The 23006-nt window shown below is 44.6% G+C and overlaps 2 protein-coding genes across 2 annotated transcripts in view; one reads left to right on the forward strand and one right to left on the reverse strand.

The window, feature by feature from the left end:
• Positions 1 to 5143: 5143 nt before the first annotated feature.
• On the reverse strand, positions 5144 to 19170 carry washc3 (WASH complex subunit 3). Its single transcript, XM_078417120.1, has 7 exons — positions 19103 to 19170; positions 18175 to 18273; positions 16388 to 16453; positions 14088 to 14195; positions 12318 to 12431; positions 11942 to 12006; positions 5144 to 8477 (listed from the first exon to the last, which is right to left on the reverse strand). Exons 1-7 carry the CDS (start codon positions 19151 to 19153, stop codon positions 8396 to 8398), a joined length of 585 nt encoding a protein of 194 aa, XP_078273246.1. The 5' UTR covers positions 19154 to 19170; the 3' UTR covers positions 5144 to 8395.
• Positions 19171 to 19227: 57 nt separating this feature from the next.
• parpbp (PARP1 binding protein) overlaps positions 19228 to 23006 on the forward strand; it is a 49948-nt gene continuing 46169 nt past the window's right edge. The window contains exon 1 of the mRNA XM_078417121.1: positions 19228 to 19346. The gene's annotated coding sequence lies outside the window, so the exon portion shown is untranslated. The remainder of the gene's footprint in view (positions 19347 to 23006) is intronic.

The raw sequence follows: 23006 nt of genomic DNA on the forward strand, positions 1-23006 counted from the left end.
TCATATGCGTACCAGCTCTTTTTTGTCTACGGAAACAAAAACATTTGCAGCAAAGCAGCATATAATGAAAACACAAGGTTTACCAAAAAAATGCACTGGAAGAACTCAGCGGGTCAGGCAGCATCCCAAAGCAACTAATTTATTTAATCAGGCCATTGGTGATTAATTGATAGAACTTAATTTCAAATGGTTAAACAAACTTACACATATGTCTATTTTGATATATTAACATTTCATTACTATTTGATACAGATTATTTTATTAATAAAAGTATACTTCAGGCTGAGTGGACAAAGAGTTTTCACTCTTCCTGACGCTAATGCAGTGGGTAGCGACAGACTCTTGAGGTGCATCAGACAATCAGAATAATATAGGTTTACAATGGAGGCCATTTGGCCCATCAAACCAATGCCTAACCACAACAAAACTGCCAGGTCTAGTCTCCCTTCTGCAGTCTTCGTGCACAAGCTTGAGTCTTCATTGTTTCTCCCAATGCTTTCCCAAATGTGCAGAGAGCAGATGCTATCCAGGCAGAGATTGAGGTACCTTTATCATCATATCATATCATATATATACAGCCGGAAACAGGCCTTTTCGGCCCACCAAGTCCGTGCCGCCCCAGTGATCCCCGTACATTAACACTATCCTACACCCACTAGGGACAATTTTTTTAATTTATTTTTACATTTACCCAGCCAATTAACCTACATACCTGTACGTCTTTGGAGTGTGGGGGGGGAAACCGAAGATCTCGGAGAAAACCCACGCAGGTCACGGGGAGAACGTATAACTCCTTACAGTTATTTAACTTCAAATCTAGTTTAATGACCATCGAGGAATCAATGCTACAGGCAAAGCCGCAGTTCCTGAACAAAGAGACACCCATTGGAACCTCCCCCGGGTAACATGCATCGCCAGACAACTTCCTCCAGGAACGGCGTCTGCAAACACCCGACATAGATTGTGAATACAGTGACTGATCTACAGTACCAACCAGTCATTTAAACTTCTTTCCTTCTATCTAATCCGTCTGATAAATCTTTACCCCTTAGTGACTGGCCTCTCAGTACGCAGTTCGGGTCATGCAGCTCTAAAATGAATGTCACTAAGTTGGAAAGGATGCAGAAGAGATTTCCCGGCGTGTGAGCTCGAGTTATAGGGAGAGGTTGGATAGGTTGTGAATTTTTCTCTTTGGAGCTGAGATGACCTTTTGAAGTGTACAAGATCAGGAGGGGCATGGATAAAGTGAATGCTCACAGTCTTTTTCCCAGGGGAGAGCATTCTATAATGAAAGGGCACAGGCATAAGGAGAGGGGGGAGGGATTTAAGAGGATCTTGAGGGCAACTTCTTCCACTCAGAGGGTAGTCCGTATCTGAAACAAGTTGCCAGGGCAAGCTACAGAAGCGGATACAATTACACCTTGTAAGAGACGTTTGGGGGGATATGGATAGGGAGTTAGAGGTGCCCCCTCACGTTCCTGAGCGGGTTGGTCATTTATCTCAAAAGGGAGAAAGTTATAGATTTAAATTCCTAATTGGCCAGAGTGAGGTCACATGCAAACTGGATGAACAGCACCTCATATTCCGCTTTGAGAGCTTACAATCCAACAGCAGGAACATTAAATTCTCCAATTTAGGTAACACGTCTCTTTTTTTCCACCTCCTCTTTTTTCTTGTGGCCCGCCCACCCTAGTGTGCACCCATTTCTCCCACTATCCTGCCCCCCCCCCATTCTCTTCTAGCTATTCCCCTCTCTCTGGCTTTACATTTCACTCCTGTTCTCTACTTATCTGACACCCCTTTGTCTCCCCTTTGGAAGATGATTGAATGACGGAATAGCCTTGATGGACTGAATGGCCTAATTCTGCTGCTATGACTTATGAACATGTACTCTGGCCTTTGTCCACCCATCGTTCAATCACCCCTCCCCCTATTCTGAATCTACCTATCACTTGTCTTTGTCCCCACCCCTCTTTTCCAACTTTCTCCCCTGATCTCCGTCATTTAGAAGATAGGGTTCCGGCCCAAAACGTCACCTGTCCATGTTCTCCACAGATGCTGTCTGACATGCTTAGTTACCCTGCACTTTGGGTTTTACTCAAGATTCCGGCATCTGCAGTTCCTTGTGTCTACATACTGTAAGCTCTCACTTTAACACAGGGCTGGGCAATTTGCCCTTTAAATGTTGTCTGTTCCCAATGGACAAGACTGCCCTCAGGTGGTTCATAGTGGAAGAGCGGAACTAGGCTCCTGGAGAGGTTTAAAAGCCCCACATGTCAAGAGCGAAGAGTGTTTTATTGTCCTTTGGTTTAGTTTAGTTGAGAAATATAGTTTGGGAACAGGCCCTTCGACCAACTGAGTCCGCGCCAGACCAGCGATCACCCATTCACACTAGTTCTGTCCTAGGGACAATTTACACAAGCCAATTAACTCATAAACCTGTATGTCTTTGGAGTGTGGGAGAAAACTGGAGCCCCCGGAGAGAACCCAATCAGTCACAGGGTGAATGCGCAAACTCTTTACAGACAGCACATGTAGTGAGGAGGGGACCCGGGTCTCTGGCGCCGTAAGGCAGCAACTCTGCCACTGCACCAAGGCAATTTGTAGTTTAGTTGGAGTTCATTGTGTTCAATAGCCTGATGGTTGCTGGGAGGAAGCTGTTCCTGAATCGAGTGATCACGGTTTTCTGGCTTCTGTACATTCTTCCCGATGGCAGGAGTGAAATGAGAGCATGGCTAGGGGGATGTGGGTTCCTGATGATGCTGGCTGCCTTTTCGAAGCAGCACCTCCTACAGACCCCTTCAATGGTGGGGAGGTCAGTAACCCTGATGGACCGGGCAGTGTCCAGTACTTTTGTAATCTCCTTTGTTCCTGGGCATTCAATTTTCCAAACCAGGCCGTGGATGATGAATGATTAACACGTGTTACACACACAGCATCTCTCATTTACATTGCACCATATAAGAAAATATCCTCCCTTCATGGGAAAACACAGTGGCAGTGGGCAGCACAGTGGTTACACGGCCTCACAGAGTTAAATCCTGACTTTGTGTTCTGCCTGTGACTATGTGGGTTTTCTATTTATTCCGTTTATTCTCACACTTCAAAGACATCAAGGGTGCCAAGGGTTATTGGAAGGCAGAAGAATGGGGTTGAGGTGGAAAGATAGATCAACCATGATTGAATGGTGTCGAATTGATGGGTTGAATTGCCTAATTCTGCTCCTATCACATATGAACATGGAGGTTTGTAAGTTAAATGGCTTCTGTAAATTGTCCCTAGTGTGTAGAATATAAGTAGTGTACAGGTGATTGCTGATTGGCGTGGACTCAGTGGGCCGAAGGTCCCGTTTTCACATTGTATCTCTAAACTGATCTAAGTTAGGAGGAGGGGGAGTTCAACGAGATCTGGGTGTCCTAGTGCATCAGTCAATGAAAGGAAGCATGCAGGTTCAGCAGGCAGTGAAGAAAGCCAATGGAATGTTGGCCTTCGTAACAAGAGGAGTTGAGTATAGGAGCAAAGAGGTCCTTCTACAGTTGTACCGGGCCCTGGTGAGACCGCACCTGGAGTACTGTGTGCAGTTTTGGTCTCCAAATTTGAGGAAGGATATTCTTGCTATGGAGGGCGTGCAGCGTAGGTTCACTAGGTTAATTCCCGGAATGGCGGGACTGTCGTATGTTGAAAGGCTGGAGCGATTGGGCTTGTATACACTGGAATTTAGAAGGATGAGGGGGGATCTTATTGAAACATATAAGATAATTAGGGGATTGGACACATTAGAGGCAGATAACATGTTCCCAATGTTGGGGGAGTCCAGAACAAGGGGCCACAGTTTGAGAATAAGGGGTAGGCCATTTAGAACGGAGATGAGGAAGAACTTTTTCAGTCAGAGGGTGGTGAAGGTGTGGAATTCTCTGCCTCAGAAGGCAGTGGAGGCCAGTTCGTTGGATGCTTTCAAGAGAGAGCTGGATAGAGCTCTTAAGGATAGCGGAGTGAGGGGGTATGGGGAGAAGGCAGGAACGGGGTACTGATTGAGAGTGATCAGCCATGATCGCATTGAATGGCGGTGCTGGCTCGAAGGGCTGAATGGCCTACTCCTGCACCTATTGTCTATTGTCTATTGTCTATAAGTCAACTGCACTCCACTCCTCCTGGCCCAGCTCTTGCCCTTCATGTGGTTCACACAGAGAAGTTGGCGTGCATTGGAATGTACAAATATTTGATCGGTCGACCCACAGATAAATTTTCCTGCTCATGTTCCTTTTGCACAATCTTTGAAAAGATATGGGAAACCTTTTAAAAATCTCAGCCAAAAATATATTCTGACATAAAAGATTTAAGACAGTTTTTAAGCAAAATGTCTTTATCACACAATTATGAGCATAGATAGTGTAGACAGTCGGAACTTTTTTCTCCGGGTGGAAATGCCCAACACTAGAGGGCATTTAGGTAAAAGGGGAAACATTTAATGGGGCAAGATGAAGATAGGGAGAGTTGTGGAGGCAGATACGATAGTGGCATTTAAGAGGCTTTTGGAAAGGCAGAGAATGGAGGGATATGGATGATGTACAGGCAGATGAGATCAGTTTAACTTGGCATCCTGTTTGGCTCAAACATCGTTCCCGTGCTGTACTGTTCTAAATTCTATCAGCTTTCTAAATGTTCCTCAACAGTTCTTTCACTATACTCTCTCTAAGTCCCAAGTGTGGCCCCACACTGCATTGAACACCCACCTTGTGTTCTCTTCTATAAATCAGTAACATTGATCAAAGATGAGAAGAGCAACTTTTTCAAGAAATCTCTCATCGCAATGATGCAGCAATGCCCAGGAGGTGCTGAAGGCTGGTGGAGTGGGTGGGTACGCGAATGCCTTGTGTTCCACTTTTCTTCCTTTACGATGGGCTTCCATTTGTTTACCGTTCCTTTGGCTGCCGCTCCCTCGTTACAATGATACAGCAATCCTCAGGAGCTACAAGGTTGGTGGAGTGGGTGGGTATGAGCATCTTGGCATTGTCAGACCACCACTAGCTGCTGGCATTTAACCATATCTGGGAACCTTGTGTTCCTCGTAAAATGAGACACAGAACACGCCAACACTTTATTTTCAGTAAAACGCAAAAAACAAAAAAAAGAATTACTGAGAGCCGGTGGTTATAGCCCCATGAAGTAAAAAGAGTTTAAAGGTTTATTAATTGAATCATATAAAATAAGGCAGTTCGCAAAAGAAAGGAATGCAGTTTACCCACAGGGTCATTCAAATTGAGTTGCCCGTGTAATATTAAAGGAAGGGTTGAGGGATATCTTCCTCAAAGGCAGAGATGGACCCCTTGTCGGTGTATACATACACACAGTAAACAATATAATAAACGAGAAAAAAATGTTTATAATGTTCAATGTTTACATATTCCGTTGTATCGCTGCAAGTCAGAATTTCATTGTTCTAACTGGGACATATGATAATAAAACACACTTGACTTTGATCAACACTGGGAAACTGCTTGCTATATCATCACAAGAAGTCTTCAAATCACGTGAAACTGGGTAGTTCTGAGTCAATTAACTGAATCCTGAATCAAGAATGTACATATAAAAACAATGCAGGGAAGAGAGATGAGACCAGACTAGCAAAGATCAGCAGCCTGCTAGTAACAGACCAAATTGTTAAATAAACAGGAAGGATATAATGCAATTTATCTAGTAGTGGAAACAAGGAAATGCAGATGCCAGTTTTTCACACAAGGACATAAAGTGCAGGAGTAACCCGGTGGGTTACACAGCATCTCTGGAGAACATGGATAGGTGACATTTCGGGTCAAAGAAGGGTCCCGATCTGAAACGTCACCCATTCATGTTCTCCACAGATGCTGCCTGACCCAATTCCAGCATTCGGTGTCCTTTTTTTACATTTATCTAGTGGATTTTAGAACCCCTGGACAAATTACAATACCTTGCCCTCAACACACTCTTTGAAATGATGCAAGATCAAATGGAAGATATAACATGGAAACAGGCCCTTCACCCACTGAGCGTGCCAACCATCAATCACCCGTTCACACTAGTTCAATGTTACCTGCACATCTTTGGGATTTGGGAGGAAACCAAAGCGCCTGAAGAAAACCCACAGGGACACAGGGAGAACATACAAACTCCATAGACAGCACCCAAAATCAGGATTGATCCCGGGTCTCTGGTGCATTGAGGCAGCAGCACTACCAGCAGGACCACTGTGACACCCAAACCACGAGACGCAGATGAACGGTGAATTTTAAGTTGGAAGAACTGCTCCTTTCGAAACAGCTGGCTGCTGTTCGAAGTACTGGTGGGTTTTCCTCGTTAAATATACAGCTGGAGTTTTTAATAATTGCGGCATTTAGATAAGGGATTTCTATCAGTGTTAAACCCAGAGGCATCAGATGAAGTCTGGCTCAAACCCCAGCCTCTTAACATAAAGATAAATTTGGACTTGATTTCAAACCCACTTGTCATTTTCATAGTTCCATGGAACAAAACATCTAGAGTGTTTGATAGTGGGTGGTAAATGCTGATGGCAGACACATCAATCTAATCAAAGACTTTAAACTGCAATATTAAAGATTCAAGTGTACCTCTTTTTAAAGCAAAGGATTCATTTTCAAGCAGTATTGAGTTACAGCTTTATGTTAAAAATTGCTTGATTTTGGTCGGCATCCCAATGTAGAATTTCCTCCCATCATAAACGTTAACGAGACTACATTCAGAATCGCGTCAGTTTTGAGGAATGGCATTAACCTCAGACTTGGCAATGTTACTTTGAAAACACGGGATGGTGCAGAAACAAAACCATGCGTGGAAAGACACAAAGTGCTGGAGTAACTCAACAGGTCAGGCAGCATCTCTGGAGAGCATGGATAGGTGGGTGCTGTTTCGGGTTGGGACCCTTCCTCAGACTGAAAACCTGTGTGGCCTTGGGAGCATCACTGAACGCTGAGCATCCGATTCGTCCTGTTCAATCTGCACCCACTGTTTATATGGAACCTGAGAATGGGGCCACCAGGTTCCAGAACTGCTTCTTCCCAGCAACTATAAAGCTCTTGAACACTGCACAACACTAACCTCAGCAACTATGATTTTCTATGGACTGCATGTTTGGTTGCACTACAGACTTCAGTTATTGTTGTTATTATTGTTCACTATTATTGTTATTAAATTATTTAGTTTAGTATAGAGAGACAGCATGGAAATATGCCCAATGAGTCCACGCCGACCATCAATCACCCGTTCACACTGGTTCTATGATATCCAGCTTTCTCATCCACTCCCTACAAACTAGGGGTAATTTACAGAGGCCAATTAACCTACAAACCCACACGTCTGTGGGGTGTGGGAAGAAAACAGAGCACCTGGAGGAAACAGAGTACATGCAAACTCCACACAAATAGCACCCAAGGTCAGGATCGAATCCAGCTCTCTGGCGCTACGAGGCAGCAGCTCTACCAGCTGCCCATATTGTATTTTTGACAATTATGTATTATATGTGTGTTGGTGTGTTTATGGGCCTGTTAAGCTGCTGTGTGTGAATTGCATTGTTCTACCGTCGGTATATATGACAATTAAATGTTCTTGACGCACAAGAAACCAGTTCTTTTCCAGCATTCGTTATGGAGCAGTCTGGAGACTAGGTGCACACTCGGCTGTGCACCTGTCCTGAGATAACTTGGGTCAAGGAAAGGTATTCTTCAACAGGCACTTGAGCTGCTGTAGGATACATAGACCAGGACAGTGCAACACAGGAACAGGCCCTTTGGCCAACAATGTTCCTGGCATACATGATGCCATGATAAACTAATCTCCTTTGCCTGCATGTGAACCATATCCCTCCATTCCCTGCATATCCATACGCCTGTTCAAAAGCCCCTTCCTTAAATGCCAAGAATGTGAGATTTGATCAAAAGACGAGCAATGTCTTCACATTTACCCACTTTGGTGCTCAAAAATATTGAACAAAGGATTGTATTTATCTGGCAGGAAGTGTTTATTTATTCCCCCAAGATAAATGTGCACATTACCCATGAACTAATATAATGTCAGGGAGAATAGAAATAACTTTCCCCTGAGCTCTGAACTGTGAAGATGCGCAGTCGAAAAGAACACTAGAATTACAGTAGAATTATAAGTTCATACATAAATCAAAGTGGAACACACCAAGACTTGATTTACGCTGGCCATGGGTTTCTTCAGCTTTAAAATCTATTTGCACCAGTGACATAGTTGTAACCAAACATAAAGCTGCTTTCAAACAAGCAATGGAAGTGGCACATATAATCCAAGCTCAATCCTTCTCCATTAAATAAATAACCTGCAAAACTCAGCTCTCCACGTGTTCCAGTTTCAGAACTAAAATTTCTCAAGTCGGCTTTCAGTCACTGAATGATGATTCACTGCCAGAACTGTCCCCATCATCCTCCTTAACCCCGTCTGGGACCAGGGCATTTGGGGTCCTGTAGAGAGAGGCAAGAAGTGCATAGAATCAGACTGCTCAAACCTCATCAGATTTTGAAGGATTGTGCATTTCAACTTGAAACTTGGCATCCAGCAATTTAACACTTTAATATTCCAGCTCAACAATGCCAAGGCCATAAGACATAGGAAAATAATTAAGTCATTCAGTCCACCGAGTCTACTTCGCCATTCTATCATGGCTGATCTATTTTCCCCCTCTCAATCCCATTCGTCTGCCTTCTCCACATAAGCTTTGATGCCCTTAAAGTAAATATTGGTTCCCTCAAGTAAATATTGGTTATTGTAATTATGAACTATAGTTTGATGGCATAGCATACAGACTAATTTTAGGAGTTAATGACTTTATTCCCAAATCTGCAGGCATACCAAGTGCCAGGAGGACAAATTTGGGAATAAAATTAAACTGAAAGTACCAATTACTAAATACTTCAGTTAAGCAACAAAAACAAAAGATCGAGACACAAAAGGCTGCAGATGCTGCAAAACTCAAGTTTAGGTTTTGGTTTATTATTGTCACATGTAAAGGTACAGTGAAAGGTTTTTTTGCATACTATCCAATCTGAGAGAATCTGCCTGTGTATTCTTGGCAGACTTAAAATACTTTACCAGAGTCTTACATCCATCATTAGTTGATAGTGAACCATTACAGCCCAATTAATGCTCTGTTCAGGTGCCATGTGGAAAATTACCCATTTTCCCCTCTTATTTTCTGTAGATTAATATAAACATGGCACAAAAAGTAAGGAAATTTGTGTTTGGTAGATTATTTCTTTGTTGTAACAATGCTTCTTGGCAATAAATCTTATACTGTTGGAAAGCCTGTTTATTTCCCTTTTAAATGGTGCCACATTTGTAAGGAACATGCATTTGTGGGATGAGCAGCAGAGCTGAGTATATGGGTTGCGCCCATGAAAAATTTGCCAAATCTTCTCTGCCAATGCCAAACAGCTTATTCTGCTGATGCTATTGACTCTTGTTTTGAGCTTCTGGTACCCCCAGGTGCTGACAATCAGGTGCCTGATTGGCAGCCTGACGGTGAAGGGCAGTCACCGTGAGCATGGGCCCTGCTACAGTGGTCAGTAGTTGTCTGCTCCAAGAATCGGCATGCCACGTTTGACTGATCTGGATAGGGCCCGTGCGATAGGGCAACTTCAAGCTGGTGTTCCGCAAAACCAAGTTGCGGCATTATTTGGAGTGAGCCCTACTACCATCTCCAAAGTGAAGGCCAAGTTCCATATAACGGGGGATGTCAGAGACAGGCCGCGAAGTGGGCGTCCCAAGAAGACGACACCCGAAGAAGACCGTTTCCTCACCCTGTCAGCACTTAGGAACCGTAGGCTGTCTTCTACAGATTTGCAGTCAAGGTTTGCAGGACGATATGGCCGACGGCTCTCTGCCCAGCCAATTCGGAACAGACTGCACGCAGCCGATCTCCGGTCTCATAGGGCTGCCAGGAGGCCTGCCATGACTGCTCTTCACCGTCAGGCCCGTTTGCGCTGGTGTCGGCAACACGTGCACTGGAACCTGAACATGTGGAGGAACGTTATGTTCAGCGATGAGTCCAGATTCTGCCTACGGCAGTTGGATCATAGGGTCAAAGTGTGGAGAAGACGCGGAGAACGCTATGCTGATTGCTGCACCGATAGAGTAACATCTTTTGGTGGAGGCAGTGTGATGGTGTGGGGCGGCATCTCCCTCACTGGAAAAACGAGGCTTGTCATCATTGGAGGCAATCTCAATGCAGAGAGATATCGAGATGAGATTCTGCAACCAGTGGCAATCCCATATCTCCACAGTCTGGAACCGAACTCTATCCTCCAAGATGACAATGCTCGCCCCCACAGAGCAGGGTTTCTCAGAGACCACCTCCAGAATTTGGGAGTGGAGAGGATGGAATGGCCTGCCAGCAGTCCTGACCTCAACCCCATTGGACACTTGTGGGATCAGCTTGGGCGTGCTGTTCGTGCCAGAGTGACCAACACAACCACGTTGGCTGACTGGCGACAAATGCTGGTTGAAGAATGGGATGCCATCCCACAACAGTGTGTGACCAGGCTGGTGACCAGCATGAGGAGGAGGTGCCAGGCTGTTGTGGCTGTGTATGGTTCTTCCACACGCTACTGAGTCTCCTGTTTATTAAATGAATAAATTGTTAAATTGCCAATATGTCTTGTTTCTTCAGACTTCAATCATCCAATCCACCAAACAACACCGAACAAGAGTCAATGGCAGAATAAGCTGTTTGGCATTGGCAGAGAAGATTTGGCAGATTTTTCATGGGCGCAACCCACATACTCAGCTCTGCTGCTCATCCCACAAATGCATGTTCCTTACAAATGTGGCACCATTTAAAAGGGAAATAAACAGGCTTTCCAACGGTATAAGATTTATTGCCAAGAAGCATTGTTACAACAAAGAAATAATCTACCAAACACAAATTTCCTTACTTTGTGTGCTATGTTTACAACCTTTAAGATATATTAGCCCTATCCCTTTGTCACTGGAGGCAATTTCTCCTGCTTTTTCACCAATTTTCCCCATTTCTATTTCAGTTATTTCCCTCAAATGTCAATCCTAAAGTCTAATTATTCAATTGTTGTTCATTTCTTGGGTAGAGAATTCTAGGTTTTGTCCCCTTTTCTACCCGGATTTCTTGATCTACATCAGTTTCTACTTACTGCCACTTGGGCGTGGAACATCGGCAACACTTCATTCCATCATGGAGACTCATGGAACTGGGAATAAGGAACACCTCCAGATTCAAGGACAGTTTCTTCCCAGCTGTTATCAGGTGACTGAAACATCCTACCGACAACTAGAGAGCAGTCCTGAACTACTATCTACCTCATTGGAGACCCTTGGACTATCTTTTATCGGACATTGCGGGCTTTATTTTGCACTAAACGCAATTCACATTATTCCCTTTATCGTGTATCTGTACACTTTGGGTGAGGTGGCTAGATTATAATCTTGCATTGTCTTTCCGCAGACTGGTTAGTGCGCAATAAAAGCTTTTCACTGTACCTCGGTACGCTTGACAATAAACTAAACTCAAAATGCAAATACTGGTTTACAAAAAAAAAGACACAAAGTGCTGGAGTACTCTGCGGGTCAGGCAGCAACTCTGGAGAATATGGAAAGCTTACAGTTTTCTTCCTCCCCCCATTCACAATCGGTCTGAAGGAGGGTCCTGACCCGAAATATCAACTATTCATGTTCTCCAGAGATGCTGACTGACCCGCTGAACTACTCCAACATTTGTGTCTTTTTTTAAATGCAATCATTCCCTGATCAGAGATAGACCATCTGAGCACCAAAGCTAATAGGCTCTCTAATTTAAATGAAACTTGCATCCCTCTATACGGATGAGACAGATGAAACAATAAAAGCATATGAAAATCTTTTAGGAAAAAGCATATAGCTCTGGTTAGAAGAAACTCACTCCAGTAGATCAGGGCTGAGTCCTTCAGAAATCATCTTGTTCCTAATTGCCATTACAGGAACCCCCTGAAATAGAGAATAAATGAAGCATTCCGTTAGTATTGAATTGCTGAGAGGCTGAAGACTAATATCACCAGAATACAACTTTATATACTTCTATCGGGGAGACCTGATAGAATGTATAAGATTTATGAGAATCAGAGGGTGGACAGTCAGAACAATTTACCAGGGTGTCAATGACAAAGACTGGAGAGCGTAGCTTTAAGATGAGAGGGGAAATGTTTAAAGGAGATATGCGGGGCAAGTTTCTTTTCTCACAGTGTGGTAGTGGGTGGCTGGAACTGCCAGTGGGGAAGGCAGATCGATAGTTAACTCACCACTTGCACCATCTTCAGGTATCTTGCATACCGAGGGTCTTTGGCTACAGTAATAGCATTTTCTGTTGGTGAATCTGCTTTGATTTGAACTGAAGATTCAACATTTTGTTGGTCCTGAAAAATAAAGATGCAATTATAGATTTATCATCTTAAAGATTAGATGCTCAGGACGAAATATATTATGATCTCAATGCACAACAGGCAATAATAACTCAAAATACCACTATGTGCAGCTCGCATCTAAAAGAGGATTGTGTCAGGGCATAGAGCAATTTTGTACCAAGGATGCCTTAGGATATCTCACACCAGCCTTTAGTTGACAATTGCCTGAATCCACAGTACAAAGAGGAATTATGAAAGGCTGATGATCTTTACAATCTTAGAGACAGAAAGCCAGAACCCTGCACTACTTTACTCAATACAAGATCATACAGGAAGGTCCTTCAACCCAACTTGTCCATGCTGATCAAGACCAGCCATCTAAGCTAGTCCAATTTGCTCACACTTGGCCCATATCCCTCCAAACCTTTCCTATCTATATACCTGTCCAAACCTCCCTTCCATTGACTCCATCTACACCTCATGCTGCCTCGGCAAGGCAAGGCCACCAGCATAATCAAAGACCAGTCTCACCCTGAACACTTTTATCCCCATTCCCATCAGGCAAGAGATACAGAAGCTTGAAAACGCATATCTCCAGATTCAGGGACAGTTTCTTCCCAGCTGTTCTCACTGAAACATCCTATCACCAACTAGAGAGTGATGCTGAGCTACCATCTACCTCATTGGTGACCCTCGGACTGTCATTTATTGAACTTTATCGGACTTCATCTTCCTTTTATCCTGTATTGTACATTGCGAATGCGTTGATTATAATCATGTATAGTCTTACCGCTGCCTAGATAGCATGCAACAAAAGCTTTTCACTGAATCTCAGTACACGTGACAATAAACTAAACTAACCAAATATTGTTGTTGCACTGGTGATCATAACAGAAGTAATATTTATGGGCTTAACAGAATTGTCATCTGCATTTTACATGGGTCCAAAATTTAGGTTATAATGCCAGTCTACATTGATGTAGAAAATGGTATACAACAACTTTTTCTTTTACAGTGTCTTTAAGGTGCTAAAATATTCAGGATTCTGCACAATCTGTACATCTAAATGATCCGATCTGACAAAGTTTGAGACAAGCCACATGGAAAGGAGGACTCAAGGTTAATGGCAGTGCACATTTGAGGAGCATATTAAAGGAGATGAAGGGTTTAAGGACGTACAAGTCCACCACCGATTTTCCAGCAACTGATAGGCAGGCACCTCCTTCAATCCAGACAAAATTACGAGAGTGCACTTGAAATCCACCCCGGAAGTCCCCCCCAAAATGTGGCGCCTCGGCCTGGTGCGGTGGCCAATCGAGGCCTCATCGGTACCGCCACGGTCGGACTTCCGATTTGAGAGTCAAATGAGCCCTGTGCAGCCGGGTCTCTGGAACACTGGCCCGGCCAGAGCTGACGGATCTGTTGTGGGCAAGTATCTCGCCCTCCCCATACGGCATACGTAGACCATTCGATTCCTCTCGGAGAGAGAGGCAAAAGAAGTTGGAGGAATTTGAATAGATTGATGAAACATTGCCAAATCCAGAAGTCAATGAACAGAGAGCATCATTCTATCCCTTCACAAATAAAATCCAGAGATAACGACAGATGAAGAAAGGGAGACGGGGACAGGCGGTGCTTTCCTCAAGTGCTGGAGAGCCCATCACTTACCTGCGTTGGGGACGGATGGTTCTGGTTGGAATTTGGGCCATTTGAAACATTCTGACTCTGGATTGTTGGCTCTAGTGTAACATCTTCCAGGCCAGGTATTGATGAAAGCTGAGGTGTACAAACACAAAAGTTAGAGCTAAACTGCTCATGAGAAGTAGCCCTGTGCAATAAAGCTGCACATCATCATTTGTACCCATGCAAGAGGAATGCATTAAGGTCTCATCCGAATGAACACAGCACTTGTTTAAAAGTTTTAGACCACTATTGCAATTTCTCCTCTCTTCAGTCAGGCAAGAGGTACCGGTATGAAAATGCATACCTTCAGATTCAGGGACAGTTTCTTTCTGGCTGTTATCAGGCAAATGAGCTATCTTATAACCAACTAGAGAGTGGTCCTGACCTACCATCTACCTCATTGAGGACCCTCGGACTATCTTTAATCGGACTTTACTGGACATTATCTTGCACTAAAAGTTATTCCCTTTACCCAAATGTATTTGTATACATTGTATATGCAAGCAAAGAATTTCACTGTGCTTGGTCACATGTGACAATAAAGTGTCCCTATTCCTATTATCCTGTATCTGTACCCTGTGGACAGTTTGATTGTAATCATGGATAGTCTTTTCGCTGACTGGATAGCACACAATAAAAAGCTTTTCACTACCTCAGTACACGTGACAATAATAAACTGAACTAATGTTTTTCATAATTCTGACTGGCTGTATTTTTTTAATGAGCAATGATTTTCCCTTGAAAGATGGTAACAGTGGTAGTACCTACAGGTCTCTTGAAGGCCCGAGGACACAGAGGACAGAAATAAGGGCTCTGTCTCACTGAGTCTGCATCCATTTCATCACCAACCCACTCCAGATTCTACCACTCAGCTATGCATAAAGATTTCCAAAATGTCAACCATGCTTCAAAATATGTTATAGCCAACTTAACATTTTAAAATGTTATAACCTACACCAAACTCTTCTTGGCTTTGTAGAAACAATAAATTTCAGATGCTGGCTTACAAAGAAAAACATAAAATGCTGGAGTAACTCAGATCAGGTACCTTCTCTGGAGAACATGAAGGGTCCCAACACAAAATATGACCTATCCATGTTCTCCATGGATGCTGCCTAACCTGCTGAGTTATCCAGCACTGTGTGGCTTTTTTACGTCTTTGCTATGTTCTCTTGTAATTCAAAAAAAAGTTTCCATTTGCTTTTCTTAAAAAAAACATCAACCATTCTTGAAAACCCTTCTATTTCCTCCAGCGTGCACTCTAACAAATACGAGGAGCTCTTGGATTTCCTGGAGTCCACTGATATAGGCACCTCCAATGCAACCTCCTACCCACTAACGCACACTCTATGTGGCCAAAGTCCAACTTGTCCTAGCATTAAGCATGCTTTTTCTCTCATGTATCTCCCTTGTGTCGGTGTAACTTAGCAAGTGAGGCAGCATCTCTGGAAAACATGGAGGGGTGAAGTTTTGGGCTGGGACTCTTCTCCAGCACTTTGTTTTTTTTTGTAAAGCAGCACCTGCAGTTTCCTGATTCGCCCTTGTGTTGGTGTTCTCTTTTAACCATTGACTGAATAAAACACTAAATGCTGTTTGTTCTCTGGAGAGTCCACAACCAAGAATAATAGTTGGAATAAATGGTCAGCCATTTACATTGAGATGAGAAACTTCTATGTTGGGAGGTTGTCCATCTTTGAAATGCTAGACTAATCAGGATTATGAACGCTCAGACTTCTGTTGATAAGACATTGGAGCAGAATTAGGCCATTCTGCTCCGCCATTCAATCATGGTTGATCTATCTTTTCCTCTCAACCCCATTCTTCTGCCTTCTCCCTGTAACCTTTGACACCATCAATCAAGGACCTGTCAATCTCCATTTTAAAAATACCCAAATGACTTGGCCTCCACAGCAGTCTGTGGCAAAGAATTCCAGATTCACCACCCTCTAACTAAAGAAATTCCTCATCTCATTTCTAAAGGTACGTCCCTTTATTTAGAGGCTGTGCCCTCTGGTCCTAGACTCTCCCACTAATGCAAGCATCCTCTCCACATCCACTCTACCCAGGCCTTTCACTATTCAGTAAGTTTCAATGAGGTCCCCCTCATCCTAAAGCAGTACTGGATGTTTTTGAGTGAAAGAGATAGAAACAATCCGAGGTGAGGAGCAAGTCAGGCACGATGTTGGTAAATAACAGAGCATGTGCAGAGGTTAACTTGGCTCCTCTGCTTCTATTCCTGTTCTTGAAATTCGAGACCCATCCGCCTTGAGTCCGTTTCAACTCACCTTTGCCTCCAAAATATTCAGCGTTGTTTCAATCTGCTGTATCCGAAGGGAAAGTGTTGCCAGTTTCTGGAGGAAAGAAATCTTTGAATAAGGAAACTTTCACAGGATATAGTGCGTTTGTTTAACATGCTGAAATACATTTATTAACATCTAATCAGATGTTATTATCAATGATCTGCTCTTGAAATGAGAGGGCTGATGAACTGTTTTATATTGAAGAAAGGAATGGGCAGATGATTGGAGTAAATGCTAGAGTAACTCAGCAGGTCAGGCAATATCTGTGGAAGGAATGAGTGACTTAGTACTATATTTACATATCTGTTGTGCTGCTGCAAGGAAGAATTTCATTGTTCCGTTTCAGGACATACGACAATAAACACTCTTGACATTGAATGAATTTGAAGAAAGCTCCCGTCCAAAATGTTGTTTGTCCATTCCCTCCACAGAGATCCTCTAACAGTTTGTTTTTTTGCTCAGGATTTCAACATCTTCAGTCTCTTGTGTGTCTGTCCAGATGATTTATTTAGTCTCATACGGAGACATGTAACACAGAAATGGGCCTTTCAGCACACTAAACTGGTAATATTATCCACATTAATAGTAAATTAATCCCATTTTTATTTATTCTTACCTCAATCTCAATCTCAAGAGAGGGTTAAATTTAGCTCGTAGGGCTTTAGGAATCAAGGGATATGGGGAAAAAGCAGGAACGGGGTACTGATTATAGATGATCAGCCATGATCATATTGAATGGCGGTGCTGGCTCAAAGGGCCGAATGGCCTACTCCTGCACCTATTTTTATAAATCTCATCAGCTCGGAGGACCCGGCGACCGCGGCCTGGAAAGGAGGAGTCCATCGAGCCTCCGCTGCTCATCCCCCTAAGACCAGGTATCGGGAGCGACAACAGACACGACGGGAGAGGAGAGAGTCCAGGAGGAGGAACCAGGGTCTTGCCTACTGCGCCCTTGAGGTCGGCTGCTGGAGGCATCCCCAGGGAACATAGGTGGATGGCTGAGGAGAGGAGGTCAGTGCTGGACGTCCAAGGGAAGGCGAGGGCTGGAGACCCCGCAGCAGCCTGGGGTTTGCCTGAATTGGGCACTGCCTCAACAGCTGGAGCGTGGACTGGACTTTGAAAATGGCATCAAACATGGTGCCTCTTGTATGCGAGCGCAGTAGACTATTTCTGTACAACTACTGATCGGGGGTGGTATAGAGATCCTCTACTGGACTGTTTGTTTAGAAAATAATTTCACTGTGCGTTTGTGATAACGAAACACCATTGAACTCCCAAGATACTACCACACAACAGAAATTTACAGTCGCCAATCAAGCTACAATCATATGGAAAATGCACAACTCCACACAGACTGCACCAGAGATCAGGATTGAACCTGGATTACTGGAGCTGAGGCAGTGTCTCACCACTTACTGTTTGGGGAAATAATGTTTAAGCTTAAACTTGCAGCTTAAACTCACTATTTACCACATCAAATTAGGCACTTTAAAAAACATAAGAGAGAATATCACATCAATAATTATACACAACAGAATATGCAACTGAAAAATAAGGTCACACAAGGGGAGAAACACAAAATGCTGGAGTAACAGTGGGTCAAGCAGCAGAGTCCGAAGGGTCCCAACCAGAAACGGCACCTATCCATGTTCTCCAAGGATGCAGCCTGACCCGCTGTTACTCTAGAGCTTAGTGCTTTTCTTTTTTTGTACACCAACGTCAGCTCAAGGGGAAATCCCTCGGAATGAAAATAAGATGAAATTGTTAAGTACCTCTTCGCACACTGTTGAAAAACGATTCAAAAACTGAACAGTGTGTACAATAAATTGATTAAGGAACGCTACTGTCCTCTTCTGCTGAATGCCTGGGACCTGCAGTGAAGAATATATTGATTAATTACATGTAATAAGAAAAAACCCAAATCTTGCATTTATTTTAAATGGAACATATATGTCAGTGAGGGATGAGTGGGGAAAGGGCCTGAGGAATGAAATGGGAGAGGAAGTTGTTGAAGGGCAGCCAACTGATGGGGAAGAAGCAAGAGGCAGGGAGGGAGGGTGGTGGGGTGGGGGACAACCCGAGGGAAGGAGGGGAGCCCGAGGGAGGGGGTGGTCAGCTCGGGGAAGGAACATGGCCTAGGAGGGAGGGACAGCCCGAGGGAAGAGGTCAGCCTGAGGGAAGCCAGGGAAATAAAAGGGGCGGGCAGCTGGTGGTAGGGTGAGGAGGCGAAGGGGGATGTGTGAGGGAGGAGAGAGAGCAGCCCCAGGGAGGGAGAGAAGAGATGGGGTTGATACCCTCTTCCCTCCTCCCTTTTCCCTCTTCCCTCCTCCCTCTTCCCTCTTCCCTCCTCCCTCTTCCCTCCTCCCTCTTCCCTCCTCCCTCCTCCCTCTTCCCTCCTCCCTCCTCCCTCCTCCCTCCTCCCTCTTCCCTCCTCCCTCTTCCCTCCTCCCTCCTCCCTCTTCCCTCTTCCCTCTTCCCTCCTCCCTCTTCCCTCCTCCCTCTTCCCTCCTTCCCTCCTCCCCTCCTTTCCTTCCTTCCTCCCTCCCTCCCTCCCTCCCTCCCTCCCCTCCCTCCCTCCCTCCCTCCCCTCCCTCCCTCCCTCCCTCCCTCCCTCCCTCCCTCCCTCCCTCCCTCCCTCCCTCCTTCCCTCCTTCCTTCCTTCCTTCCCTCCTCCCTTCCTTCCTTCCTTCCTTCCCTCACCCGCGTCAGGTCGATGCCGGAGCCGACCAGCGGCAGCCCGTCCGCGTCCATCCTCCTCCCGCCGGAAGCCGCACGGCGCGTGATGGCAACGGCCGCCCTCCGACCCGGAAGGGACCGTGGCCCGGTACCATGGCAACGGGCGGCCTCTCGTCCCTCCGTCGGCGCTGCCCGACCCGACTCGCCGCGTTCTCCCATCCCCGGGGCTGCCAACGCGCTGGTCCACAGACAGACAGCCTGCCTGGTGGTAGGTCATATTGTGACATTATCCAACCCCTTGGATGAAAATAAAGCGGTGCTGATTAATAAATCTAGAGATGGCACAAACACTTACGGTTGTGATTGTGAGGATGGTTGCAAAATGATATAGCACGATATGGATCAGTTGGAGATTGCAAGCAGTTGGGTATAGAAATGGCACATGCTGTTTAAACTTGGCGAAGCAATGGGACTAAGACCTAAGACCTGGTGCAAATGGCCAGCATTAGATTACATAAATCTCAGAGTGGTAAATATAAGACAATCACCAACTATCCCAACATTTAAGAAACAGTTAGACAGGTACATGGATAGGACAGATTTGGAGGGATATAGATCAACCACGGGCAGGTGGGACTAGTGTAGTTGGGACATGTTGGCCGGTGTGGGCAAGTTGGGCCGAAGGGCCTGTTTCACTCTATGACTCCAATGAACAATAAATAACCAATACTGTATCACTCTATGACTCTAATGACCAATAAATCCAACAAGGAATATAGATATTTTGAGGTCTCTGCAGAGAATGTTGGACAGCAGTGGTCCTATCTTTCTGATGACATTTGACTCAATTATTCTCACTTGGTGGTACTAGGTTTAGTTTTATTATTGTTACATTTATTGGGTACAGTGAAAAGGTTTGTTGTGCATGCTATCCAAACAGATCAGATATACTAAACATAAACAATCAAGTCAAACTCAAGTACAATAAGTATAGCAAAGAGGTTGATACAGAGTGCAGAATATAGATCTTTACATTGTAGGGCATCAGTTGCATAGACAAAGTCCAAAGTCCACAATGAGGTAGAGGTGAATTGGACAGTACCTTAGCTTATGGAGAACAGTTCAGAAGCCTGATAACAAAAGGGACGAAGCTGTTCCTGAGTCTGGTGGTGTGTGCTTTCAAGCTTCTGTACCTCTGCCCGACAGCAGCAGGAATAACCAGGGTAGGACAAGTCTTTAATTATGTTCTCAGCTTTTCCAAAGTGGTGTGAAGTGTAGATGAGTTTATAGGAGTTTAGCATGCACATTGGTTGTGGTGTTTCCTACAATGGTGACTGGACTTCAGAGATAATCTCTTGAGTATTCTTGAATATTCTGGAACATCCTGAGGTCAAAGGGTGCTCTCGAAATAAATACCGTACTTTTTCTTTATCTCCACCAATGAGAAAGGAATAATTTCCAGAATAAATGAATTATTGATTTTCAAAATGGTCACGTCATTGATTTTTAAAGATATTGTATTTAATAGCCAAATCTCCTACACATTTCTGTGAATTTGCTTGTGTTTATTTGGGCCATTTCTCAAAGCAAAGGGATCAACACATGACCTTTGGCAAAGTAAACAGTTAAGGATGCATTCTTGCTGGACAGAAATCTTTCCTTTTTAAACCAAAGGAATATGTTTACCAAAGGTAAATAACTGAAAAAACTAAAGAGTAAACTTTCACCTTCATCAGCTGTGGAGTTGGATGGAAGCGGATATTCTTGTCAGAGTTGAAGAGCACAGAATGTGCCCTTCAGCGCACCATATCTATACTAATCTTACTTGTCTGTATTAATTTTAAATATATTTGGTGGTGCCACAGTGGCGCGACGGTAGAATTGCTGACATACAGTGCCAGAGATCCAGGTTTGATCCTAGCCATGGGTGCTTGGCTGTACAGAGTTTGTACATTCTCCCCGTGACAGCAAGTTTGTAGGTTAGTTTTCTTCTGTAAATTGTCCCTAGGATAGAACTAGTGTACGGGGATCGCTGGTTGGTGTGGACTCAGTGGGCTGACGGGCCTGCTTCCACGCTGTATCTCGAAACTACATTCCGTGTCATAGAAACATAGAAAATAGGTGCAGGAGGAGGCCTTTCGGCCCTTCGAGCCAGCATCGCCATTCATGGCTGATCGTCCCCAATCAATAACCCGTGCCTGCCTTCTCCCCATATCCCTTGATTCCACTCGCCCCTCAAACTCTCTCTTAAATCCATCCAGTGATTTGACTTCCACTGCCCTCTGTGGCAGAGAATTCCACAAATTCACAACTCTCTGGATGAAAAAGTTTTTTCTCACCTCAGTTTTAAACCCAATATAATTTAATGTAGACAAAAAATGCTGGAGTAACTCAGCGGGTCAGGCAGCATCTCAGGAGAGAAGGAATGGGTGACGTTTCGGGACGAGACCCTTCTTCAGACTGATGTCAGGGGAGGGGGTGGGACAAAGATAGGATGTACAGAGACAGGAAGACTAGTAGGAGAACTGGGAAGGGGGAGGGGATAGAGAGGGGAAGCAGGGACTATCTGAAGTGGGAGAAGTCAATGCTCAAACTGCTGGGGTGTAAACTGCCCAAGTGAAATATGAGGTACTGTTCCTCCAATTTGCGCTGGGTCTCACTCTGAAAATGGAGGAGGTCCAGGACAGAAAGGTCAGATTGGGAATGGGAGGGGGAGTTGAAGTGCCGAGCCACCGGGAGATCAGGTTGGTTGAGACGGACTAAGCGGAGGCGTTCAGCAAAACGATCGCCGAGCCTGCGCTTGGTCTCGCTGATGTGGAGAAGTTGACATCTGGAACAGCGGATACAATAGATGAGGTTGGAGGACATGCAGGTGACCCTCTGCCTCACCTGGAAAGACTGTTTAGGTCCTTGGATGGAGTCGAGGGGGGAGGTAAAGGGACAGGTGTTGCATCTCCTGCGGTTGCAGGGAAAAGTACTTGGAGAGGGGGCGTTTTGGGTGGGAAGGGACGAGTGGACCAGGGAGTTCATCAATTACTTCATAAATTTCACCACTAATTTCCATCCTGCTCTTAAATATACTTGGACCATCTCCGACATTTCCCTACCGTTTCTGGATCTCACCATCTCCATCACAGGAGACAGACTAGTGACTAACATCTACTACAAACCCACTGACTCCCATAGCTATCTTGACTACACTTCTTCCCACCCTGTTTCCTGCCAAAACTCTATCCCTTACTCCCAATTCCGCGGTCTACGCCGCATCTACAGCCAGGATGAGGTGTTCCATACTAGGGCATCGGAGATGTCCTCATTCTTTAGGAAACGGGGATTCCCCTCTTCCATTTTAGCATGTCACTCCATGCTCTTTCTAGTGCCTGTCAAGATAGCTCCTGAAGCAGCTTATTCCAGATACCAACACATCTTAATCCTAAACCCTTTAGTTTCAGATACATCTCCCATGGGAAACAGATACTGGCCATTTACCCTATCAATGCCTCTGATAATTTTATATACCTCTATCATACCATCTCTCAGCCTTATTCGCTCCAAGGAAAACAGATATAGCTTATCCAATCTCTCTATAAAGGAAGGGGCCAAGAGTGATTACAGAGATAACTGCACACACTCAATTTCAGCCTCGCATTGTTTTAACTGCTCAAACATCAGTGGTTGTGTCTTAAACAACCTAGAACTTAAATTCCCTCTATAAACTCTTCAACCTCCTTTAAGATTTTGCTTAAAACCTACTTGATTGTCAGAGGTGAACACAGAGGAACAGCCTGGAAGAAGCATCATACTGTAGAGGGAGCAGAAGCACATAGCTGGAGAGGTTAAACTGACAGCTACCGGTGGAGGGGTAGGACAAGAGAGTGTACACTTAGAGAGTGTAGAGAGACTTTCACAGAGTGTGCCACACTGGTAG

The sequence above is a fragment of the Rhinoraja longicauda genome, chromosome 20, assembly GCF_053455715.1.
Source record: "Rhinoraja longicauda isolate Sanriku21f chromosome 20, sRhiLon1.1, whole genome shotgun sequence".
NCBI lineage: Eukaryota > Metazoa > Chordata > Chondrichthyes > Rajiformes > Arhynchobatidae > Rhinoraja > Rhinoraja longicauda.

Excerpts from the sequence above, each read along its gene's own strand:
- washc3 (XM_078417120.1), bottom strand. The coding sequence starts at position 19,153 with ATGGACGCGGACGGGCTGCCGCTGGTCGGCTCCGGCATCGACCTGACG. Across the intron at positions 16,454-18,174 it reads TTTCAACAGTGTGCGAAGAG|AAACTGGCAACACTTTCCCT; the intron begins GTACTTAACAAT and ends TCTTTCCTCCAG. Across the intron at positions 12,007-12,317 it reads ACCTGAAGATGGTGCAAGTG|GGGGTTCCTGTAATGGCAAT; the intron begins GTGAGTTAACTA and ends TCTCTATTTCAG.